The sequence below is a fragment of the Camarhynchus parvulus genome, chromosome 4, assembly GCF_901933205.1.
Source record: "Camarhynchus parvulus chromosome 4, STF_HiC, whole genome shotgun sequence".
Lineage (NCBI taxonomy): Eukaryota > Metazoa > Chordata > Aves > Passeriformes > Thraupidae > Camarhynchus > Camarhynchus parvulus.
In genome coordinates this window covers 1,972,817-1,996,732 of record NC_044574.1, presented here as the reverse complement: position 1 = coordinate 1,996,732, position 23,916 = coordinate 1,972,817, and the positions used below count along the sequence as shown (strand labels likewise).

The following is a 23,916-nucleotide window of genomic DNA, read 5'->3' as shown; positions in this document are numbered from 1 at the left end:
TGGGGAGCAGCAGCAGCAGCCGCGGGGCCGGGTCCTGGGAGCAGCAGGCCGGTCCGGGGGGCAGAGCTGGTTCTGGGGGCAGAGCCGGCCCGGGGAGCAGCAGAAAGTAGGGAGCGGCCCCGGTCCTGGTCCTGGGGAGCAGCAGGGCCGGTCCCGGGGAACAAAAGGGTTTCCCTCGGCAGAGCCGGTCCTGGGAACAGCAGCCGCAGGGGGGCCGGTCCCGGAGGGGCAGGGGCCGGTCCCGGTGGAGCAGCAGAGCCGGTCCTGGGGAGGAGAGCTGGTTCTGGTGGGCAGAGCCGGCCCTGGGGAACAGCAGCCAGTAGCCGGGGGTCCCGCGGGAGCAGCAGAGCCGGTCCCGGGGAGGTAGTGCCGGTTCTGGGGCAGGCCGGTTCCGGGGGGACAGAGCCGGTCCCGTGGGGCAGCAGCCGCAGCGGGGCCGGTCCGGGGGAGCAGCGGGGCCGGTTCCGGGGGGACAGAGCCGGTCCCGGGGGGCAGCAGCCGCAGCGGGGCCGGTCCCGGGAAGCAGCAAGAGTGGGAGCGGTCCTGGGACAAAGCGGGAGCGGGAGCGGGGCCGGTCCTGGGAGCAGCGGGGCTGGTCTGGGGGACAGAGCTGGTCCTGGGGAGGGTAGAGCTGGTCCTGGGAGCATCTGGGCCGGTTCCGAGGGGGACAGGAGCCGGTCCCGGGGAGGCAGAACTGGTCCTGGGGAGCAGCAGCGCAGGGGGGGCCCGGTCCCGGTCCCGGGGAGCAGCAGCCGCAGCGGGAGCGGGCCCGGTCCCGGTCCCGGGGAGCAGCAGCCGCAGCGGGAGCGGGCCCGGTCCCGGTCCCGGGGAGCAGCAGCCGCAGCGGGAGCGGGCCCGGTCCCGGTCCCGGGGAGCAGCAGCCGCAGCGGGAGCGGGCCCGGTCCCCGGCCGCGGTGCATTCAGGTTCGGGGAGCGCGGGAGGCCGAGCGGAGCCGACACCGCCGGCGGGGAGCGGCGTCTGGGGAGGGGCCCGGATCAGGCAGGGCTGACCGGGCGACCCGCGGGGCAACACGGAGCCGATGAACGGCGGGGCGGCGGCGGCGCGGGGAGCGAGGGACGGAGGGGAGAGCGGGGCGGGTTGTCAGCCCCGGGCAGCGCGGCCAAGGCGGGGAACGGGGAACGGAAACCGGGGAATTGAACGGGAACGGGGATGGGGAATGGGATGGGGGAATGGGGATGGGGAATGGGGGAAATGGGGGATGGGAAATGGGGATGGGGAATGGGGAAATGGGGATGGGGAAATGGGGATGGGGATGGGGAAATGGGGATGGGGGAAATGGGGAAATGGGGATGGGGATGGGGAAATGGGGAAATGGGGGAAATGGGGGAAATGGGGAAATGGGGATGGGGAAATGGGATGGGGAAATGGGGATGGGGAAATGGGGATGGGGATGGGGGGAATGGGGAAATGGGGGATGGGGATGGGGGAATGGGATTGGGGAATGGGGGAAATGGGGGGGGAAATGGGAAATGGGGATGGGGGAAATGGGATGGGAAATGGGAAATGGGATGGGAATGGGGATGGGATGGGGAAATGGGATGGGATGGGGAAATGGGGATAGGGAATGGGGAAATGGGGAAATGGGAAATGGGGGATGGGGATGGGGAAATGGGGAAAATGGGGAAATGGGGAATGGGGATGGGGATGGGGAATGGGGATGGGAAATGGGGAAATGGGGATGGGGAAATGGGCATGGGGATGGAATGGGGATGGGATGGGGAATGGGGAAATGGGATGGGGATGGGGGAAATGTGGGAAATGGGGATGGGATGGGGGGTATGAATGGGATGGAATAGGGATAGGATAGGGATGGGATTGGGATTGGGATGGGGATGGAAATAGGAATGGGGGAATGGGGACGGGGATGAGAACTGGGATGTGGGAATGGGAACAGGGATGAGAGTGGAGTAGGAATGGGGTAATGGGAACGGGGATGGGGGAATGGGAGTGGGATTGGGAGAATGGGAGTGGGAATGGGAACGTGAACAGGGATTGGGATGGGGAATGGGGATGGGGATAGGAATAGGACTGATGCGTCGGGATTGGGATGGCAATGGATTGGGATGGCAATGATTGGGGATGCATGCATGGATTGGGAATGGCAGTGGAACTCGGAATGGGGGATGGGGATGGGGAATGAGGAGGAGGATGGTGATGGGATTGTGATGGGGATGGGAATGGGAATGGGGATGGGAGAATGGAAGAGACCAGGATTGGGGATGGGATGGAACGGAATGCAGAAGGAGGGATGGGGAATGGGAATAGGAATGGGGATGGGGAATGGGAATGAGAACCAGGATGAGGGAATGGGGATTGGCAGGAATGGAAGGGGATGGAACAGAACGTGGAGGGGTATGGATGGGGATGGGAATGGGAATGGGAATGGGGATGGTACTGGGGATGGGATGGAATTGGGATGGGATGGGAATCGGACAGGGGAGGTGGGGGACTGGGGTCAGATCCCATCCATGGGGATGTTCAGGGGATTGAGGGACAAAATCCCATCCATCGGGATTGGGGGCTTGGGGAAAAACCCCAAACAACCTTCCCAGAGGGAGACTCCAGGATTTTGGAGAGGGGGGACAAAATCCCACCCATGGGGACTTGTAGGGTTTAAAACAAATCCCATCCATGAGGTGATTTATGATTGAGGGAAACCTCCAGAAGGATTTGGGGAAACAAATCCCCATCCATGGGAATTTATGGGGTTTGGGAAACAAAAAATCCCATCCATGAGAATTTATTGGGGGGATTCCATGGGAAAACCCATCCAGAAGATTTGTGGGGAAAACAAAACCCCATCCATGGAATTTATGGGATTTGGGGAAAAAACCCCTCCAGAAGGATTTGGGGAACAAAATCCCATCCATCAGGATTTATGGGGCTTGGAAACAAAACCCCATCCATGAGGATTTTTTTGGGATTTAGGGAAAACCCCCAGGCTGATTTGGGGAAAAACAAAACCTCATCCATGGAATTTATGGATTTAGGGAAAACCCCTCAGAAGGATTTGGGGAAACAAAATCCCATCCATGGGAATTTATGGGATTTAGGGAAAAACCCTTTCGGAGAAGCGATTTGGGAAACAAAAAATCATCCATGGGGATGGGGATTTAGGAAAAACCCATCCATGGGGATTTTGCTTTTGAGCCAAAACCCCATCCATGGAGATGGGATTTAGGGTCCAGGGGCTTGGGGGAACAAAACCCCATCCATGGGATGAATGGGATTTAGGAAAAACCCTTTCGAGAAGGATTTGGGGAAACAAAATCCCTCTCATGAGGATGGGCTCGAATTTTTGGGATTTGGGGAAAACCCCTCCAGAAGGATTTGGGGAAACAAAAACCCCATCCATGAGAAGGTATGGGGGCTTGGGAAACAAAACCCTCATCCAGGGGATTTATGGGATTTGGGGAAACCCCTCGGGGATTTGGAAACAAAACCCCATCCATGGGAATTTATGGGATTTGGAAACAAAACCCATCTGAGAAGGATTTTGTTTGGGAGCAAAAACCCCCATCTGTGGTAATTTATGGGATTTGGGGAAAACCCTCCAGAAGGATTTGGGGGAACAAAACCCCATCCATCAGAAAACGGGGAAAAAAGAAGGATTTCAAAACAAAATCCCATCCATGGGGATGGGCCGGAAACAAAATCCCATCCATGGTGATTTTGCTTAGGGGAGCCAAATCCCATGGCATGAGAGCTTGAAACAAAATGTTCATGGGATTTATGGATGGCGGGTCCCTCGAGAAGGATTTGGGGAACAAAATCCCATCCATCAGAATTTTGGGGTGAAACAAACCCCATCCATGGGATTTTTGGGAAGAGGGGAAACCCCCAGAAGGGGAAAGGGAACAAAGGCGCATCCATGGGAATTTATGGCCTCTAGGAAAATTTCACGAAGGATTGCCAACAAAAACATCCATGGAATTTTTGGTTGATTTGGGGAAATAGGAAAGAAGGATTTGGGAACAAAACAAAAATAGCGGTAAAAATGGGATTTAGGAAAAACCCTTGAGAAGGATTTGGGGAAACAAAAATGATCCCGGAGGATTTGTGGCCAAACAAAATAACAAAAATAGATTTATGGGATTTAGAAAATTGCAAGAAGGATTTAAAAATGGAAAACCTCATCCAAAATGGATTTAGGAAAACCCCTCGAAAATTTGGGGAAAAAAACCCCCATCCATGAGAATTTATGGGGTTTAAAACTCATAGTCTTGGAAAAAATCATCCATGGGAAAGCGGGATTTAGGAAAAATCCTCGAGAAGGATTTGGGGAAAACAAATCCCCCAAAAATGGTAAAAATTTGGGGGAAAACCCTCCAGAAGGATTTGGGGGGAAACAAAAAAACCCACCCCAAAGGGGGGTCTGCCTAGCTATGGGACCAAGAACCGAATTTTAAGGGGAGCCATAAAAGCACTATTTAAGAATGACCTAAAAAGATCCCGGATGCCCTAAAAAATAATCTAAAAAGCTGTCTGGGGTAATTCTAAAAACTGCCTAAAAGGGAAAAGGTGTTTGGGTGTTTGGGGTGTTTGGGGGTGTTTGGGTTTGTTTGGGGTGTTTGGGGGTGTTTGGGGTATTTGGGGGTATTTGGGGTGTTTGGGGACACGTGTTGTTCTCAGAGGTTTTGGGGTGCTCAGCGTGCTCGCGGTTTTGGGGTATTTGGGGTTTTTGGGGTATTTGGGGTGCCCCGGACACCTGAGGTTCACAGGGGTTTTGGGGTGCTGTTTTGGGGTATTTGGGGTATTTGGGGGTGTTTGGGGCTCCACAGGGGTTTGGGGTACCTGGAGCCCTCCAAAGGGATTTAGGGCGGAAATTCGGGCAGGGGCACAAAGGAGGGGGGAGCCCCAAAACTCGGGGGGCGCTGATCCCAAAGGATTCCGGGATTGACCCCGGACTGCCGGGCGGGACCGGGGGATCGGGAAGGTTCGGAAAGGTTCGGAAAGGTTCGGGAATGATCGGGAGGGATCGGGAGGGCTCGGGGGGGATTGGGAGGGTTCGGGAATGATGGGGAAGGTTCGGGAGGGTTCGGGAAGGTTCGGGAAGAATCGGAAGGATCGGGGATAGGGAGGGTTCGGGAGAGATCGGGAGAGATCGAGGGAAGGTTCGGGAGGATCGGAAGGGTTCGGGGGAGGTCGGAGGCATCGGGAGGGTTCGGGAATGATCGGGAATGATCGGGAGGGTTCGGAAAGGTTCGGGAATGATCGGGGGGGTTCGGGGGGGTTCGGGAAGAATCGGAAGGATCGGGGATCGGGAGGGTTCGGGAGGGCTCGGGGGGGATTGGGAGGGTTGGGGAATGATCGAAGGGATCGGGAGGGTTGGGGAGGGTTCGGGAAGAATCGGAAGGATCGGGAAGGTTCGGAAGGATCGGAAGGGTTCGGGGGAGGTCGGAGGCATCGGGAGGGTTCGGGAATGATCAGGAGGGTTCGGGAAGGTTCGGAAGGATCGGAAGGGTTCCGGGGGGATCGGGAAGGTTTGGGAATGATCGGGGGTTCGGGGAGGGCTCGGGGGGGATTGGGAGGGTTCGGGAATGATCGGGAGGTTCGGGAGGGTTCGGGACGGTTCGGGAAGAATCGGAAGAATCGGGGGATCGGAAGGGTTCGGGAATGATCAGGAGGGTTCGGGAAGGTTCGGAAGGGTTCGGGGGGGATCGGGAAGGTTTGGGAATGATCGGGGGGGTTCGGGAGGGTTCGGGGAGGGATCCGGAGAGATCGAGAGGGATCGGGAAGGTTCAGGAAGGTTCGGGAAGAACCAGAAGCATCGGGGGATCGGGGGGGATCCGGAGGGTTCAGGGGAGATCGGGGGGGTTCAGGGGGTTCAGGAATGATTGGGAAGGATCGGGGGGGTTCGGGAATGATCGGAGGGGTTCGGGAGGGTTCGGGAGGGTTCGGGAAGAATCGGAAGGATCGGGGATCGGGAGGGTCGGGGAGAGAGATCGGGAGAGATCGGGAAGGTTCGGGAGGATCGGAAGGGTTCGGGGGAGGTCGGAGGCATCGGGAGGGTTCGGGAATGATCGGGAATGATCGGGAGGGATCGGGAGGGTTCGGGAATGATCGGGAATGATCAGGAGGGTTTGGGGGGGATCGGGAGAGATTGAGAAGGATCGGGAAGGTTCGGGAAGAACCGGAAGGATCGGGGGATTGGGAGGGTTCGGGAGGATTCGGGAATGATCGGGAGGGTTCGGGAAGGTTCGGGAAGAATCGGAAGGATCGGGAGGGTTCGGGGGGGATCAGGAGGGTTCGGAGAGGATCGGAGGGGATCGGGAGGGTTCGGGAATGATCGGGGGGGTTCAGGAGGGATCGGGGGGGATCGGGAGAGATCGAGAGGGATCAGAAGGGTTCGGGAGGGTTCGGGGAGGATCGGGAAGGTTCGGGAAGAATCGGGGGGGGGATCAGGGGAGATCCGGAGCGATCGGGAGGGATTGGGGGGGATCGGGAAGGTTCGGGAGGGTTCGGGGAGGGTTCGGGAGGGCTCGGGAATGATCGGGAGGGTTCGGGAAGAATCGGAAGGATCGGGGGATCAGGAGGGTTCAGGTGGATCGGGGGGATCGGGGGAGGTCGGAGGGATCGGGAGGGATTCGGAAGGTTCGGGAAGGTTCGGGAAGGTTCGGGGGGGATCGAGAGGATCTCGGTGCCTCCTTGGGAGCGCAGAGAGGGGAGCGAGGAGCCGGAGGCGCTGCCCGTCCCTGTCCCTGTCCCTGTCCTGTCCCTGTCCCTGTCCCTGTCCCTGTCCTGTCCCTGTCCCTGTTCTGTCCCTGTCCTGTCCCTGTCCCTGTCCTGTCCCTGTCCCTGTCCCTGTCCTGTCCCTGTCCTGTCCCTGTCCCTGTCCCTGTCCTGTCCCTGTCCTGTCCCTGTCCCTGTCCCTGTCCCTGTCCCTGTCCTGTCCCTGTCCCTGTCCCTGTCCCTGTCCCCATCCCAGTCCCCCCGTGTCCCCTCTGTGTCCCTCTACGTCCCAAGGTGAGCACCCCAAAACCAAACCCCGGACCCCAAAACGAGACCCTAAAATGAAACCACCTCGGACCCCAAAATGAGCACCCCAAAACCCCAAAAAAGAAACCCCGCACCCCAAAATGAACCTGCACCACCCCAAAAGCAAACCCCGCACCCCAAAATGAGCCCTCCAGGACCCCAAAACGAGACCCCAAAACGAAACCACCCTTGACCCCAAAATGAGCCCCCAGAACCCCAAAATGAAACCTCCAGGACCCCAAAACGAGACCCCAAAATGAGCACCCCAAAACCCCAAAAAGAAACCCCGGATCCCAAAATGAGCTCAGGACCCCAAAATGAACCTGCACCACCCCAAAACCAAACCCCGGACCCCAAAACGAGACCCCAAAATGGAAACCGCCCCGGACCCCAAAATGAGCCCCCCAGGACCCCAAATCGAGATCCTAAAATGAGCACCCCAAAACCCCAAAAAAAACCCCCGGACCCCAAAATGAGCTCAGGACCCCAAAACGAGACCCCAAAACGAAACCACCCTGGACCCCAAAATGACGCCCCCGGACCCCAAAATGAAACCTCCAGGACCCCAAAACGAGACCCTAAAATGAGCACCCCAAAACCCCAAAAAGAAACCCCGGACCCCAAAATGAGCTCAGGACCCCAAAACGAGACCCCAAACCGAACCCCCCGCACCCCAAAACCCCAAATCCCCCCCAGTCCATCCCAGTGAGGTTTTTGGGGTCCCTACCCACTTTTGGGGGGGTTCCTCTGCGCTTTGGGGTCTCTGTGGGGTTTTGGGGTCCTCGCACCCCTCAGAGTCCCTGCGCTTTTGGGGTCCCCTACAGATCGGGGTCCCTGCCCTGGTTTGGGGTCCCCCCGCACCCTTTTGGGGTTCCTGCCATGTTTTGGGGTCCCTTTATATTTTGGGGTCCCTGCACATTTTGGGGTCCCCTTTTCAGGTTTTCCCTCACACTTTTGGGGTCCCCGCACCCTTTTGGGGCCCCTCCCCGTATTTTGGGGTCCCTGTCCATATTTTGGGGTCCCTGCACACTTTTGGGGTCCCTCCCCGTGTTTTGGGATCCCTTTATATTTTGGGGTCCCTGTACATTTTAGGGTCCCCTTTTCAGGATTTCCTTCACCCTTTTGGGGTCCCTACCCGTATTTTGGGGTTCCTGTCCATATTCTGGGGTCCCCCCGCATCCTTTTGGGGTCCCTGCACCTTTTGGGGTCCTTACAGAGTTTTGGGGTCCCTGTACAATTTGGGGTCCCTTTTTGAGGTTTCCCTGCACCCTTTTGGGCTCCCCGCACATTTTGGGGTCCCTGCCGTGTTTTGGGGTTCCTGTCCATATTTTGGGGTCCTTGCACCCTTTTGGGGTCCCTCCCCGTGTTTTGGGGTCCCTGTACATTTTGGGGTCCCCTTTTCACGGTTTCCTTCACCCTTTTGGGGTTCCCCCGCACCCTTTTGGGGTCCTTACAGAGTTTTGGGGCCCCCCCGCACATTTTGGGGTCCCTCTCCCTTTGGGATCTCCCCATTCCCATTAAGCCGCGCGAGTCCTCCAGGCCGCCAGGGGGCGCTGTGCCGCTCTCTGCCCCTCCCGCCCCATCTCGCTGGTTCCGGTGCCGCGTCTCGTTGTTTCCGGTGCCGCGTCTCGCTGGTTCCGGTGCCGCGTCTCGCTGGTTCCGGTGCCGCGTCTCGCTGGTTCCGGCGGCGGGCGCGCAGCGGGAGCGGCGGCCCGGCGGCGGCGGCGGCGGCGGCGGCGGGGAGCGGCCCGGCCCCGCCATGTGGTTCATGTACGTGCTCAGCTGGCTGTCCCTGCTCGTGCAGGTGGCCTTTTGTCACCTTGGCCATCGGTGAGAGCGCGCCCGGGGGCTGCGCGAAGGGAGCGGGCCCGCTCGGGCCGTGTCGCGATATGGCGGGGAGGGCTTGGGGGCTGAGGGGAGGGGGGAGAACCCCGGGGGGCCCGAGGGCACCGGGGGATCGGGGTGGCCCCGGCAGTTGGGGCCATGGGTGTCCCAAGGCCTGCAGCTGTCCCTGAGATTTGAGGTCCTTGAGTGTCCCCAAACCCTCAGAGTGTCCCAAGGATTTGGGGTCCCTGGGTGTCCCTGAGCCCTCAGGATGTCCCCAAGCCTTGGAGTCTCTTGGTGTCCCCAAACCTCCAGGGTGTCCCCAACATTGAGGGTCTCAGAGTGTCCCCAACATTGAGGGTCCCTGGGTGTCCCCAAGGCCTTAAATTGTCCCTGAGATTTGGGGTCCTTGGGTGTCCCTGAGCCCTCAGAGTGTCCCCAAGCCTGGAGGTCCCGGGGTGTCCCCAAGCCCTTACATTGTCCCCAAGACTTGGAGTCTCTTGGTGTCCCCAAGGCCACAGAGTGTCCCCAAGATTTGGGGTGTCTGGGTGTCCCCAAAGCCTTAAATTGTCCCAGAGATTTGGGGTCCCTGGGTGTCCCTGAGCCCTCAGAGTGTCCCCAAGATTTGGGGTCCTTGGGTGTCCCCAAACTCTCAGAGTGTCCCAAGGATTTGGGGTCCCTGGGTGTCCTCGAGCCATCAGGGTGTCCCCAAGTTTAGAGGTCCCTGGGTGTCCCCAAGGCCTTCAATTGTCCCTGAGATTTGGGATCCTTGAGTGTCCCCAAGCCCTTGGGGTGTCCCCAAGAATTTGTGCTCCCTGGGTGTCCCCAAGCCCTCAGAGTGTCCCCAACATTGAGGGTCCTTGGGTGTCCCCAAGGCCTTAAATTGTCCCTGAGATTTGGGGTCCCTGAGTGTCCCCAGACTCTCAGAGTGTCCCCAGGACTGTGAGTCCCTTGGTGTCCCCAAACCCTCGGGGTGTCCCCAACACTGAAGGTCTCTGGGTGTCCCCAAGGCCTGCAATTGTCCCTGAGATTTGGGATCCTTGAGTGTCCCCAAACCTTCAGAATGTGCCCAATATTTGGGGTCCCTGGGTGTCCCTGAGTCTTCAGGATGTCCCCAAGACTGGAGGTCCCTGGGTGTCCCCAAACCCTTCAATTGTCCCTGAGATTTGGGGTCCTTGAGTGTCCCTGAGCTCTCAGAGTGTCCCAAGGATTTGGGGTCCCTGGGTGTCCCCAAACCCTCAGGATGTCCCCAAGTTTAGAGGTCCCTGGGTGTCCCCAAACCCTTCAATTGTCCCTGAGATTTTGGGTCCCTGAGTGTCCCCAAACCCTCAGAGTGTCCCCAAGACTGGAGGTCCCTGGGTGTCCCCAAACCCTCAGGGTGTCCCCAATACTGACAGTCTCTGGGTGTCCCCAAACCCTCAGAGTGTCCCAAGAATTTGGGGTCCCTGGGTGTCCCCAAGCCCTCAGGATGTCCCCGAGATTTGGGGTCCCTGGGTGTCCCCAAAGCCGCCATGGGCGGTGCCATCGGTGTCCCCATGGTGCCATCGGGTGTGTCCCTGGCGGTGCCATTGCTGTCCCCATGGTGCCATGGGTGTCCCCAGTACCATGGGTGCCATGGGTGCCATCGAGTCCCCATGGGTGCCATCGGTGTCCCCGTGCCATGGGTGCCATGGGTGCCATGGTGTCCCCGGTGCCATGGGTGTCATGGGTGTCCCCATGGGTGTCCCCAGTGCCATTGGTGTCCCCAGTACCATGGGTGCCATGGGTGCCATCGGTGTCCCTGGTGCCATGGGTGTCCCCACACTGTCCCCGCGCTGTCCCCGAGCTGTCCCCACACTGTCCCCACACTGTCCCCGCGCTGTCCCCACACTGTCCCCACACTGTCCCCACACTGTCCCCGCGCTGTCCCCACGCTGTCCCCACACTGTCCCCGCGCTGTCCCCACGCTGTCCCCACACTGTCCCCGAGCTGTCCCCGCAGCGGCCGGGCTCTATTACCTGGCCGAGCTGATCGAGGAGTACACGGTGGCCACCAGGAGGATCATCAAATCCATGATCTGGGTGAGTCTGGCAACCCAAACCCCAAATAGCCCAGAAACCCCAAATACCCCAAATCCCAGAAACCCCAAACCCCCAATACCCCAAATCCCAGAAACCCCAAACCCCCAATACCCTAAATCCCAGAAACCCCAAACCCCCAATACCCTAAATCCCAGAAACCCCAAACCCCAGAAACCCCAAATCCTGGAAACCTCAAATCCTGGAAACCACAAATCCCGGAAACCCCAAATACCCCAAATCCCAGAAACCCCAAATCCTGGAAACCCCAAATCTGAGAAACCCAAAACCCCAAATGCCCCAAATCCCAGAAACCCCAAATCCCGGAAATCCCAAACCCTGGATACCCCAAATCCCAGAAACCCCAAATACCCCAAATCCTGGAAACCCCAAATCCCAGAAACCCCAAATCCCAGAAACCCCAAATCCCAGAAATTTCAAATCCCAGATACCCTAAACCCCAGAAACCCCAAATCCCAGAAACCCCAAATCCTGGAAATCCCAAACCTCCCAAATCCCAGAAACCCCAAACCCCAGAAATCCCAAATCCCAGAAACCCCAAATACCCCAAATCCCAGAAACCCCAAATCCCAGAAACCCCAAATACCCCAAATCCCAGAAACCCCAAATCCCTGGGTTTTTTCCCATTTCACCTTTTTCCTCCTTTCCTTCCCATTTCGCCCCATTTTCCCCCCACTAACCCCATTTTTTCTCCATTTTCCCCCATTTTCCCCTTTTTCCCCCATTTCCCCCCCATTTCCCCCACTAATCCCATTTTTCCCTATTTTTTCCCTCTTTTACCTCATTTATCCCCAACCTTTTTCCCATTATTTCCCTCTTTTTTCCCCCATTTTTCCCCATTTCCCCCCATTTCTCCCCCACTAATCCCATTTTCCCCCATTTTTCCCCATCTTTTTTTCCCATTTCCCCCTCAATTTTCCCCCATTTTTTCCCCATTTCCCCCATTTCCCCCTCTCTTTTTCCCCATTATTTCCCCATTATTTCCCTCTGTTTTTTCCCCTTTTTCCCCCCTTTCCCCCAACCTTTTTCCCATTATTTCCCTCTTTTTATCCCCATTTTTCCCCAACATTTCCCCCATTATTTCCCTCTTTTTTCCCCATTTTCCCCCATTTCCCCCCCTCTTTTTTCCCCTTTTTCCCCATCATTCCCCCATTATTCCCCCATCATTCCCCATCATTCCCCCATCATTCCCCATCATTCCCCCATTATTCCCCCATTATTCCCCCATCATTCCCCCATCATTTCCCCATTATTTCCCCCATTTCCCCAACATTTTCCTCATTATTTCCCCCAACCTTTTTGCCATTTTTTCCCTCTTTTTTCCCCATTTTCCCCCACTAATCCCATTTCCCCCATCTCCCCCCATTTCTCCCCCATTCCCCCCTCTTTTTTTCCCCACTTTTCCCCAACTTTTTCCCCATTATTCCCCCATCATTCCCCCATCATTCCCCCATCATTCCCCCATCATTCCCCCATCATTCCCCCATTATTTCCCCATCATTCCCCCATCATTCCCCATTATTTCCCCCATTATTCCCCCATTATTCCCCCATTATTCCCCCATCATTCCCCCATCATTTCCCCATTATTTCCCCCATTTCCCCAACATTTTCCCCATTATTCCCCCATCATTCCCCCATTATTCCCCCATTATTCCCCCATTATTCCCCCATTATTCACCCATTATTCCCCCATCATTCCCCCATTATTCCCCCATCATTCCCCCATTATTTCCCCATTATTCCCCCATCATTCCCCCATTATTTCCCCCATCATTCCCCCATCATTCCCCCATCATTTCCCCATTATTTCCCCATTATTCCCCCATCATTTCCCCATTATTCCCCATTATTTCCCCATTATTTCCCCATTATTCCCCATTGTTCTCCTTATTCCTCCATTGCTGGGGCTGTCCCCTTTGTTTCCGCTTCCCGGCCATGGTGCCCCACGGGGCTCTTTCAGTAACCTCGTGTACCTGGGGCTGCTGCATTATTTCCTGCATCGTGCTCACCTCCTCCAACTTCCCTCCTCTCCTGCGGTCAGAGATGGGTTGGGGAATTATTCCCCATTTTTGGGATTTTTGGTTTTTTTTGGGGTTTTTGGGGTTTTTTGTAATTTTTCGTGATTTTTGGGGGATTTTTTCGGGATTTTTTGGGGATTTTTTTTTCATGATATTTTTAGAAGAATTTGGGGGAATTATTGGGGGATTTTTCTAGGGGAGTTTTTGGGGATTTTTGGGGGATTTTTCCCCATAGGATTATTTTGGGGATTATTTTCCATTGCCCCAAAAGGCTCCAGATGCCCCAGGGATTTGGGGTTCCCCTGGTCATTTGCTCACCTCCAATTTTTTTTCCTCCTCTCCTGCGGTCAGAGATGGGTTGGGGGCAATTTTTGGGGTTTTTGGGATTTTTTTGGGATTTTTTTGGGGTTTTTTGGGGATTTTTTTGGGGGTTTTTGGGATTTTTTGACAATTTTTCGTGATTTTTTTCGGGTTTTTTTGGGGATCTTTTGGGGATTTTTCATTTTTTTTTGAAGAATTTGGAGGGAATTATTGGGGATTTTCTGGGAATTTTTTTGGGGATTTTTGGGGATTTTTTATTCCCCATAAATTATTTTGGGGATTATTTTTAACTGCCCCAAAAGGCTCCGAATGCCCCAGGAATTTGGGGTTCCCCTGCATCGTGCTCACCTCCTCCAACTTCCTCCTCTCCTGCGGTCAGAGATGGGTTGGGGGCAATTATTGGGGTTTTGGGGATTTTTTGGGATTTTTTGGGGTTTTTTGGGGGATTTTTTGGGGTTTTTTTGGGGTTTTTTTGTGGGGAATTGATTTTTTAGGGTTTTTGGGGATCTTTTTGGGCTTTTTTCATGACTTTTAGAAGAATTTGGGGGGAATTATTGGGGATTTTTTTGGGGGATTTTTGGGGATTTTTTGGGGATTTTTAGGGGAATTTTATAGGATTATTTTGGGGATTATTTTAACTGCCCCAAAAGGCTCCGAATGCCCCAGGAATTTGGGGTTCCCCTGCATCGTGCTCACCTCCTCCAACTGCCTCCTCTCCTGCGGTCTGACACCTTTTGGGGCTTTTCTGGGGTTTTGTGGGGTTTTTGGGTTTTGGGGGGGTTTTTGGGGATTTTTTGGGGATTTTTGGGGTTTTGGGGAAAAAGGGGATTTTGGCAATTTTTTAGTGATTTTTTTGGCCATTTTTGGGCATTTTTGAGGATTTGGAGGGGATTTTTTGGGGATTTTTGGAATTATTATTGGGGATTTTTGGGGATTTTTTGGGGTTTTTTTGGCAATTTTAGTGATTTTTTGTGAATTTTTTTGGGGTTTTTTTTGGGAATTTTTCGGTAATTTTTTGTGAATTTTTTGGGCATTTTTTGAGGGGATTTGGGTGTGGGGATTTTTAGGGATTTTTAGGATTTTTTTAGGGATTTTGGGGGATTTTTCGGGCATTTTGGGCATTTTTGGGAATTTTTTCAGTAATTTTTGAGGATTTTTGGGATTGGGAGTGGAATTCTGGGGATTTTTTGGGCACTTTTTGGGATTTTTTGGGGATTTTGGAGGGAATTCTTGGGGATTTTTATGAGGAATTTTTGGGAATTTTTGGGAAAATTTTGAGGATTTTTGGGGAGATTTTTTGGGATTTTTTGGGGAATTTTTGGGGTTTTTTTGGGGATTTTTTGGCAATTTTTAGTGATTTTTTGGGGATTTTTTGGGGATTTTTGAGGAGGGATTTGGACCTTTTTTTGGGGGGAATTGGGGATTTTTCTGGGGATTTTTGGGGATTTTTTTTTAAAATTTGGGGGAATTTTGGGGATTTTGGGGGGTTTTTTTGGAGGTATTTGGGATACCAACCCAAGTTTTGGGGATTTTTGGGAGGGTGTGTTTGGGGATTTTGGAGATTTTTTGGGGGATTTTTGGGGATTTTTTGGGAATTTTTGGGGGATTTTTGGGGGGTTTTTGGGGGGAATTTTTGGGGGGAATTTTGGGGGGAATTTTGGGGTAATTTTGGGGATTTTTGGGGGGATTTTTTTGGGATGGAAGGGGGAAATTTTGGGGATTTTTGGGGGGATTTTTTGGGGATTTTTGGGGGGATTTTTTTGGATTTTTGCCCAAAATTTTTTGGTGGATTTTTGGGGATTTTTTGGGGGGAAATTTGGGAAATTCTTTGGGAACTTTGGGGTTTTTTTTGGGAATTTTTGGGGGAATTTTTGGGGGATTTTGAGGAATTTTCGGGGAATTTTTGGGGGGATTTTTTGGTATTTTTTGGGGAATTTTTGTGAGAATTTTGACAGCTCTTTCTGCATCAAAAGGAATTTTTTCGACCAAACCCTCAGCAATTTTTCCACTTTCAAACCCCCATTTTACCATCAAAACCCCCAAAAATCCCCAAAAATCCCCCAAATTTCCACTTTCAACCTCAGCATTCCAGATTTGGGATTTTCCTTCCGGAACGTTCTGATCCCGTCGTTTTTTTCCCAATTTTTCCCCCCACAGTTTTGGTCGTGGTCAATCACTACCTGGCCTTTCAATATTTCGCCGAGGAATTTTATCTTTTCTCCGAGGTGAGATCCTCAAAAAAATTTGGGATTTTCCTCCTTTTTCCCCATTTAGGAAACAAAAAAAAAATTATTCCCAATTTTTTTGCCTTGGTTGACTTTGATTTTCTTCAAAAAATTAAAATTTATTTTGAATTTTTTCCAAGTTTTTTTGGAGATTTCTTCAAATTCTGAAATTCCTTGGTAATTCCAGATTTGGGGTTTTCTCAGGAAATTCCAGGAATGTGGAATGTAAATCCCAAATTATCCCTAAAATGTGAAAATTTTAGGAATTTTAGGTAAAAAAATCATTAAAATTCCATTTTTTTATTAATTAACCCCAAAATATTTCCCATTAGGAATTCCCTGAGAAAAATCCCAACAAACCAAAATCCCATAAAAAAATGAGTAAAATCCAATTTTTTCCTGAATTTTGGTTTTTTTTTTCATGAATTTTTGCAGGAATATTTAATTCAATTAATTAAAATTTTAATTAAATAAATCTTTCATGAAAATCTGGGAATTCCAAAGCGGGAACCCCCAGGCCCCCAGGGGAAAAACTCCGAAATTTTTATTTTTAATCCCACAAAAAAAGGGGAGAGATTGGGAATTTTCTTTGGGAATTCTTGGAATTTTTGGGGTTGGAATTTTGGGATTTCTGAACTGGAATTTTGGGAATTCTGGGTTGGAATTTTTGGGATTTTGGAATTGGAACTTTGGTGAATTCTGCAGGTCCAGGTTTAGGAATTTTCCATTGGAATTCTTGGAATTTTGGGGTTGGAATTTTGGGATTTCTGAGTTGGAATTTTGGGATTTCTGTGGGTCCAGGTTTAGGAATTTTCCATTGGAATTCTTGGAATTTTTGGGTTTTTTTGGGTTGGAATTTTGGGATTTCTGAGTTGGAATTTTGGGGAATTCTGGTTTGGAATTTTCCATTGGAATTCTTGGAATTTTGGGGTTTTTGGGTCGGAATTTTGGGGTTTCGGGGTTGGAATTTTGGGAATTCTGCAGGTCCAGGTTTAGGAATTTTCCATTGGAATTCTTGGAATTTTTGAGGTTGGAATTTTGGGATTTCCAGGCTGGAATTTTGGGGAATTCTGCAGGTCCTGGCTGGAAATTTTCCATTGGAATTCTCGAAATTTTGGGGTTTTGGGATTGGAATTTTGGGATTTCTGAGTTGGAATTTTGGGATTTCTGTGGGTCCAGGTTTAGGAATTTTCCATTGGAATTCTTGGAATTTTGGGGTTTTTTGGGTTGGAATTTTGGGATTTCTGAGCTGGAATTTTGGGAATTCTGGGTTGGAATTTTGGGATTTTTGGAATTGGAATTTTGGGGAATTCTGCAGGTCCAGGTTTAGGAATTTTCCATTGGAATTCTTGGAATTTTGGGGTTGGAATTTTGGGATTTCCAGGCTGGAATTTTAGGGAATTCTGCAGGTCCAGGTTTAGGAATTTTCCGTAGGAATTCTTGGAATTTTTTGGGGTTTGAATTTTGGGATTTCTGAACTGGAATTTTGGGGAATTCTGGGTTGGAATTTTCCATTGGAATTCTCAAAATTTTGGGGTTTTTGGAGTTGGAATTTTGGGATTTCCGGGTTGGAATTTTGGGGTTTTTGGGTCGGAATTTTTGGGATTTTGGAATTGGAATTTTAGGGAATTCTGCAGGTCCAGGTTTAGGAATTTTCCATTGGAATTCTTGGAATTTTTGGGGTTGGAGTTTTGGGGCTTTGGGGTTGGAATTTTTGGGATTTCCAGGCTGGAATTTTAGGGAATTCTGCAGGTCCTGGCTGGAAATTTTCCATAGGAATTTTTGGAATTTTGGGGTTTTGGGATTGGAATTTTGGGATTTCTGAGTTGGAATTTTGGGATTTCTGTGGGTCCAGGTTTAGGAATTTTCCATTGGAATTCTCAAAATTTTGGGGTTTTTGGGGTTGGAATTTTGGGATTTCTGAGCTGGAATTTTGGGAATTCTGGGTTGGAATTTTGGGATTTTTGGAATTGGAATTTTGGGGAATTCTGCAGGTCCAGGTTTAGGAATTTTCCATTGGAATTCTTGGAATTTTGGGGTTGGAATTTTGGGATTTCTGAGTTGGAATTTTGGGATTTCTGTGGGTCCAGGTTTAGGAATTTTCCATTGGAATTCTTGGAATTTTTTTGGGTTGGAATTTTGGGATTTCTGAACTGGAATTTTGGGGAATTCTGGGTTGGAATTTTCTATTGGAATTCTCAAAATTTTGGGGGTTTTGGGTTGGAATTTTTGGGATTTCCGAGTTGGAATTTTGGGATTTCTGCAGGTCCAGGTTTAGGAATTTTCCATGTGAATTCTTGGAATTTTTGGAGTTGGAATTTTGGGGTTTTTGGGGTTGGAATTTTGGGAATTCTGGGTTGGAATTTTGGGAATTCTGGGTTGGAATTTTGGGATTTCTGCAGGTCCTGGTTTAGGAATTTTCCATTGGAATTCTTGGAATTTTTTGGGTTGGAATTTTGGGATTTGTGCAGGTCCAAGTTTAGGAATTTTCCATTGGAATTTTTGGGATTTCTGAGTTGGAATTTTGGGATTTCTGCAGGTCCAGGTTTAGGAATTTCCCATTGGAATTCTTGGAATTTTGGGATTTCCAGTTGGAAACTTGGGAATTCTCCAGGTCCTGGTTGGAAATTTTCCATTGGAATTCTTGGAATTTTGGGGTTTTTGGGTCGGAATTTTGGGATTTCCGAGTTGGAATTTTGGGATTTCTGCAGGTCCAGGTTTAGGAATTTTCCATTGGAATTCTTGGAATTTTTGGGATTTCTGTGCTGGAATTTTGGGGTTTTTGGGTCGGAATTTTTGGGATTTTGGAATTGGAATTTTGGGAATTCTGCAGGTCCAGGTTTAGGAATTTTCCATGGGAATTCTTGGAATTTTTGGGGTTGGAATTTCGGGGTTTTGGGGTTGAAATTTTGGGATTTCTGAACTGGAATTTTGGGGAATTCTGGGTTGGAATTTTCCATTGGAATTCTTGGAATTTTTGAGGTTGGAATTTTGGGATTTCCAGGCTGGAATTTTGGGGAATTCTGCAGGTCCAGGTTTAGGAATTTTCTTTGAGAATTCTTAGAATTTTTGGGGTTGGAATTTTGGGAATTCTGGGTTCGAATTTTCCATTGGAATTCTCAAAATTTTGGGGGTTTTGGGTTGGAATTTTTGGGATTTCCGAGTTGGAATTTTGGGGTTTCTGCAGGTCCAGGTTTAGGAATTTTCCATTGGAATTCTTGGAATTTTTGGGGTTGGAATTTTGGGGTTTTTGGGGTTGGAATTTTGGGATTTCCAGGCTGGAATTTTGGGAATTCTGGGTTGGAATTTTGGGATTTTGGAATTGGAATTTTGGGGAATTCTCCAGGTCCTGGTTTAGGAATTTTCCATTGGAATTCTCGGAATTTTTGGGGTTGGAATTTTGGGATTTCCAGGCTGGAATTTTAGGGAATTCTGCAGGTCCAGGTTTAGGAATTTTCCGTAGGAATTCTTGGAATTTTTGGGGTTTTTGGGTTGGAATTTTTGGGGTTTTGGGGTTGGAATTTTGGGGAATTCTCCAGGTCCAGGTTTAGGAATTTTCCAGTGGAATTCTTGGAATTTTTTGGGGTTGGAATTTTGGGATTTCTGAACTGGAATTTTGGGGAATTCTGGGTTGGAATTTTCCATTGGAATTCTCAAAATTTTGGGGGTTTTGGGTTGGAATTTTTGGGATTTCCGAGTTGGAATTTTGGGGTTTCTGCAGGTCCAGGTTTAGGAATTTTCCATTGGAATTCTTGGAATTTTTGGAGTTGGAATTTTTGGGATTTCCAGGCTGGAATTTTAGGGAATTCTGCAGGTCCTGGTTTAGGAATTTTCCATGTGAATTCTTGGAATTTTTGGAGTTGGAATTTTGGGGTTTTTGGGGTTGGAATTTTGGGAATTCTGGGTTGGAATTTTGGGATTTCTGGGTTGGAATTTTGGGAATTCTGGGTTGGAATTTTGGGATTTGTGCAGGTCCTGGTTTAGGAATTTTCCATTGGAATTCTTGGAATTTTTGGGGTTGGAATTTTGGGGTTTTTGGGGTTGGAAATTTGGGAATTCTGCAGGTCCAGGTTTAGGAATTTTCTTTGGGAATTCTTAGAATTTTTGGGGTTGGAATTTTGGGAATTCTGAACTGGAATTTTGGGGAATTCTGGTTTGGAATTTTCCATTGGAATTCTTGGAATTTTGGGGTTTTTGGGTCGGAATTTTTGGGATTTTGGAATTGGAATTTTGGGATTTCTGCAGGTCCAGGTTTAGGAATTTTCCATGGGAATTCTTGGAATTTTTGGGGTTGGAATTTCGGGGGTTTGGGGTTGAAATTTTGGGATTTCCAGGCTGGAATTTTAGGGAATTCTGCAGGTCCTGGTTGGAAATTTTCCATTGGAATTCTTGGAATTTTGGGGGGTTTTGGGTTGGAATTTTGGGGTTTTGGGGTTGGAATTTTGGGATTTCTGAACTGGAATTTTGGGGAATTCTGCAGGTCCTGGCTGGAAATTTTCCATTGGAATTCTCGAAATTTTGGGGTTTTTGGGATTGGAATTTTGGGATTTCTGAGTTGGAATTTTGGGATTTCTGTGGGTCCAGGTTTAGAATTTTCCATTGAATTCTTGGAATTTTTTTGGGGTTGGAATTTTGGGAATTTTCCAGAATTTTGGAATTTTGGGGAATTGGAATTTGGGGTTTGCAGGTCCAGGTTTAGGAATTTTCCATTGGAATTCTTGGAATTTTGGGGGGGAATTTTCCATTGGAATTTTTGGGGGTTTTTTGGGGTTGGAATTTTGGGGTTTCTGCAGGTCCAGGTTTAGGAATTTTCCATTGGAATTTTTGGAATTTTTGGGGTTGGAATTTTGGGATTTCTGAACTGGAATTTTGGGGAATTCTGGGTTGAATTTTCCATTGGAATTCTCAAAATTTTGGGGGTTTTGGGTTGAAGGTCCTTTTGGGATTTCGAATTTTTGGGGTTGGAATTTTGGGGGGTTTCTGCAGGTCCAGGTTTAGGAATTTTCCATTGGAATTTTTGGAATTTTTGGATTTTGGGGTTGGAAATTTTGGGATTTCCAGGTTGGAATTTTGGGAATTCTGCAGGTCCTGGTTTAGGAATTTTCCATGTGAATTCTTGGAATTTTTGGAGTTGGAATTTTGGGGTTTTGGGGTTGGAATTTTCTTGGGAATTGGGGGGTTTTTGGGTTGGAATTTTGGGAATTCTGCTGGAATTTTGGGAATTCTGGGGATTTTGGGATTTTGGGATTTGGGGTGCAGGTCCTGGTTTAGGAATTTTCCATTGGAATTCTTGGAATTTTGGGGGTTGGAATTTTGGGGTTTTTGGGGTTGGAATTTTGGGAATTCTGCAGGTCCAGGTTTAGGAATTTTCATTGGAATTTGGGAATTCTTATTTTGGGAATTTTGGGGTTGGAATTTTGGGGAATTCCTGAACTGGAATTTTGGGGGGTTTTGGGGAATTCTGGGTTTGGAATTTTCCATTGAATTTTCCATTCAAAATTTTTTGGGATTTCCAGGGAATTTTGGGGCTGCAGGTCCTGGGAAATTTTCCATTGGAATTTGAAATTTTGGAATTTTGGGATTTTGAGTTGGAATTTTGGGAATTCTCCAGGTCCAGGTTTAGGAATTTTCCATTGGAATGAATTTTGGAATTTTTTGGGGTTGAATTTTGGGGATTTCTGAACTGGAATTTTGGGAATTCTGGGTTGAATTTTCCATTGGAATTCTGGAATTTTGGGGTTTTGGGGTTTTGGGATTTTGGAATTTTGGGATTTCAGGTGAGAATTTTCCATTGGAATTTTGGAATTTTTGGGTTGGAATTTTGGGGGAATTTTTCTGAATTGGAATTTTGGGGAATTCTGCAGGTCCAGGTTTAGGAATTTTCCATTCTTGGAATTTTTTTTTGGAATTTTGGGGGTTGGAATTTTGGGAATTTTTGGGGAATTCTGGTTGGAATTTTTTTGGGAATGGAATTTTTGAGGTCGAATTTGGGTCCTGAATTTTGGGGGTTTGGTTGGAATTTTCCATTGGAATTCTTGGAATTTTGGGAATTCTGCAGGTCCAGGAGAATTTTCCATTGGAATTTTGGGGAATTTTTTTGGGTTGGAATTTTGGGGGTTTTGGGGGAATTTTGGAATTGAATTGGAATTTGGGGAATTCTGCAGGTCCAGGTTTAGAATTTTCCATTGAATTTTTGGGAATTCTTGGAATTTTGGGGTTGGGGAATTCTGCAGGTCCAGGTTTAGAATTTTCCATTGAATTTGGGGGTTGGAATTTTGGGATTTCCAGGCTGGAATTTTAGGAATTCTGCAGGTCCTGAATTTTTAGGAATTTTCCATTTTGGGGTTTTTCTTGGAATTTTGGGGGTTTTGGAATTTGGGAATTTGCAGGTGGGATTTTCCATTGAACTGGAATTTTGGGTTGAATTTTGGGATTTCTTGGAATTTTGGGGAATTGGAATTTCCATTGGAATTCCTCAAAATTTTGGGGTTTTGGGTTGAATTTTTGGGATTTCCAAAGTTGGAATTTTGGGGTTTCTGCAGGTCCAGGTTTAGGAATTTTCCATTGGAATTCTTGGAATTTTTTGGGTTGGAATTTTGGGAATTCTGGGTTGGAATTTTGGGAATTCTGGCTTCTTTCAAGGAAGAGCAAAAACAATTTGGGAACCCCTCGAGGAAACTTTTCCCCCACAAAAAAATGGGATGAGCTGGACGCTTTTCCTTAGGGAATTCTTGGAACTTTGAGGTTTTGGGTCCGGAATTTTTGGGGTTTTGGGGTTGGAATTTCGGAATTCTGGTTGGAATTTTGGGAATTCTGCAGGTCCTGGCTTATTTCACCTTCTGCCTGTGGCTGATTCCCTTCGCCTTCTTCGTGTCGCTGTCGGCCGGGGAGAACGTCCTGCCCTCCACGGTGCAGCCCGGAGGTGGGAACGGGGTCGGGATCGGGATTGGGATTGGGAATGGGGTTGGGAATGGGATTGGGAATGGGGTTGGGATTGGGATTGGGAATGGGGTTGGGATTGGGAATGGGAATGGGAATGGGAATGGGATTGGGATTGGGAATGAGTGGGAAAGGATTTTGCGTTTGTCCGGTTTCGATCCCGCTCAGAACGTCCCAGAAATTCGGGATTTTTGGGGTCCTTGAGCCTTCAGAGAATCCCAGAAATTTGGGGTTCCTGGGGCTTCCTGTGGGCTCAGAATGTCCCAAAAATTTGGGATTTTTAGGGGTCACCAAGGGTCAGAATATCCCAGAAATTTGGGATCCCAAAGGCTCAAAGAACCTCAGAAATTTGGGATCCTTGGGTGCCCCAAATGTCCCAAAAATTTGGGATCCCTGGGAGTCCCTGAAATCTTGGAGAATCCCAGAAATTTGGGATTCCTGGGTGCCCCAAAATGTCCCAGAAATTTGGGGTTCCTGGGGCTTCCCAAAGGCTCAGAATGTCCCAGAAATTTGGGATTTTTGGGGATCACCAAGTGTCGGAATGTCCCAAAATTTTGGGATTTTTCGTCACCAAGGCTCAGAATGTCGGAAATTTGGCATCCCAAAATTTATGGCATTGCTGAGCTTTTGAGAATCCCATAAATTTGGAAGAGGGGATGCTACCCCAAAACTCCAATCCCACATTCCCGATTGGGGATCCGGGAGCAGCCACAACTTCCTTTGGGAATTCGGCCCCGCCCCAAAATCCTCCCGAAAAATTCTCCTGAAATTTCCCCCTCTGGAATTCTGATCCCGTTCTGGTTTTACAAGCAGAGCACGCCGTCCCAATTATTTCACCAAGGGGAAAAAGAGGGCTCCCGATTCTCCTGATTTTCTCCCCTTCATCAAGGAAGCCATCCTGCCCAGCAGGCAGAAAATTTACTGAAACCGAATTTTCGGAATTTTCGAATATCCAGAAGATCCCCAAGAGGCGAATATCCCAAATTTCAGCCCCTTTTTTGGGAATTTTGGGAATTCAGAGACTTGGACACTCGGAGGTGCCTAATCACGCTTGGGGTTTTTTTTTCCTTGTTGATGCCTTGGGAATGTTTTCATGGAAAATCTTGGGAATTTTGGGATTTCCCCCAGTTCCCCTGAGGGTTTTGGGTTTTTGGAGCTGCTTCTGATTTTCCTGAGGGTTCTACAGAGCCAAGGATTTTTTAAAAAATGGGAAAAATCGGATAAATCCGAAGATTCCACGCTGTCCCTTCATTCCCGTTTTCCAGAAGGAATGATCCCAAAATAAAAAAAAAATCAGGATTTGGGGTGGTTTAAATCCTGAAATTCCTGTTTTTCCCCTCCAGCAAAACCTTTGGGAAGGAGTTGATGGGAATCTCGGTTTTCCAGGGAATTCCCAGAATTTTTCTGATCCCAAGAGAGAGGGGGAATGTTGAGAATTCCAGATTTTTTTTCCTTCTCCCTTTTCCAAAGGATGAAAAATCCTCAGAGGGAGCTGCACATTTCTTCTTT

At 49.4% G+C, this 23,916-nt stretch overlaps 1 protein-coding gene across 1 annotated transcript; it reads left to right on the top strand.

The window, feature by feature from the left end:
* The first annotated feature begins 8,759 nt into the window (after nucleotides 1-8,759).
* Nucleotides 8,760-23,332, top strand: LOC115903257 (protein TEX261-like). Its single transcript, XM_030947582.1, has 8 exons — nucleotides 8,760-8,823; nucleotides 10,793-10,900; nucleotides 11,935-11,984; nucleotides 12,854-12,885; nucleotides 13,562-13,617; nucleotides 15,401-15,468; nucleotides 22,288-22,390; nucleotides 23,223-23,332. Exons 1-8 carry the CDS (start codon nucleotides 8,760-8,762, stop codon nucleotides 23,330-23,332), a joined length of 591 nt encoding a protein of 196 aa, XP_030803442.1.
* The last annotated feature ends 584 nt before the right edge of the window (nucleotides 23,333-23,916 follow it).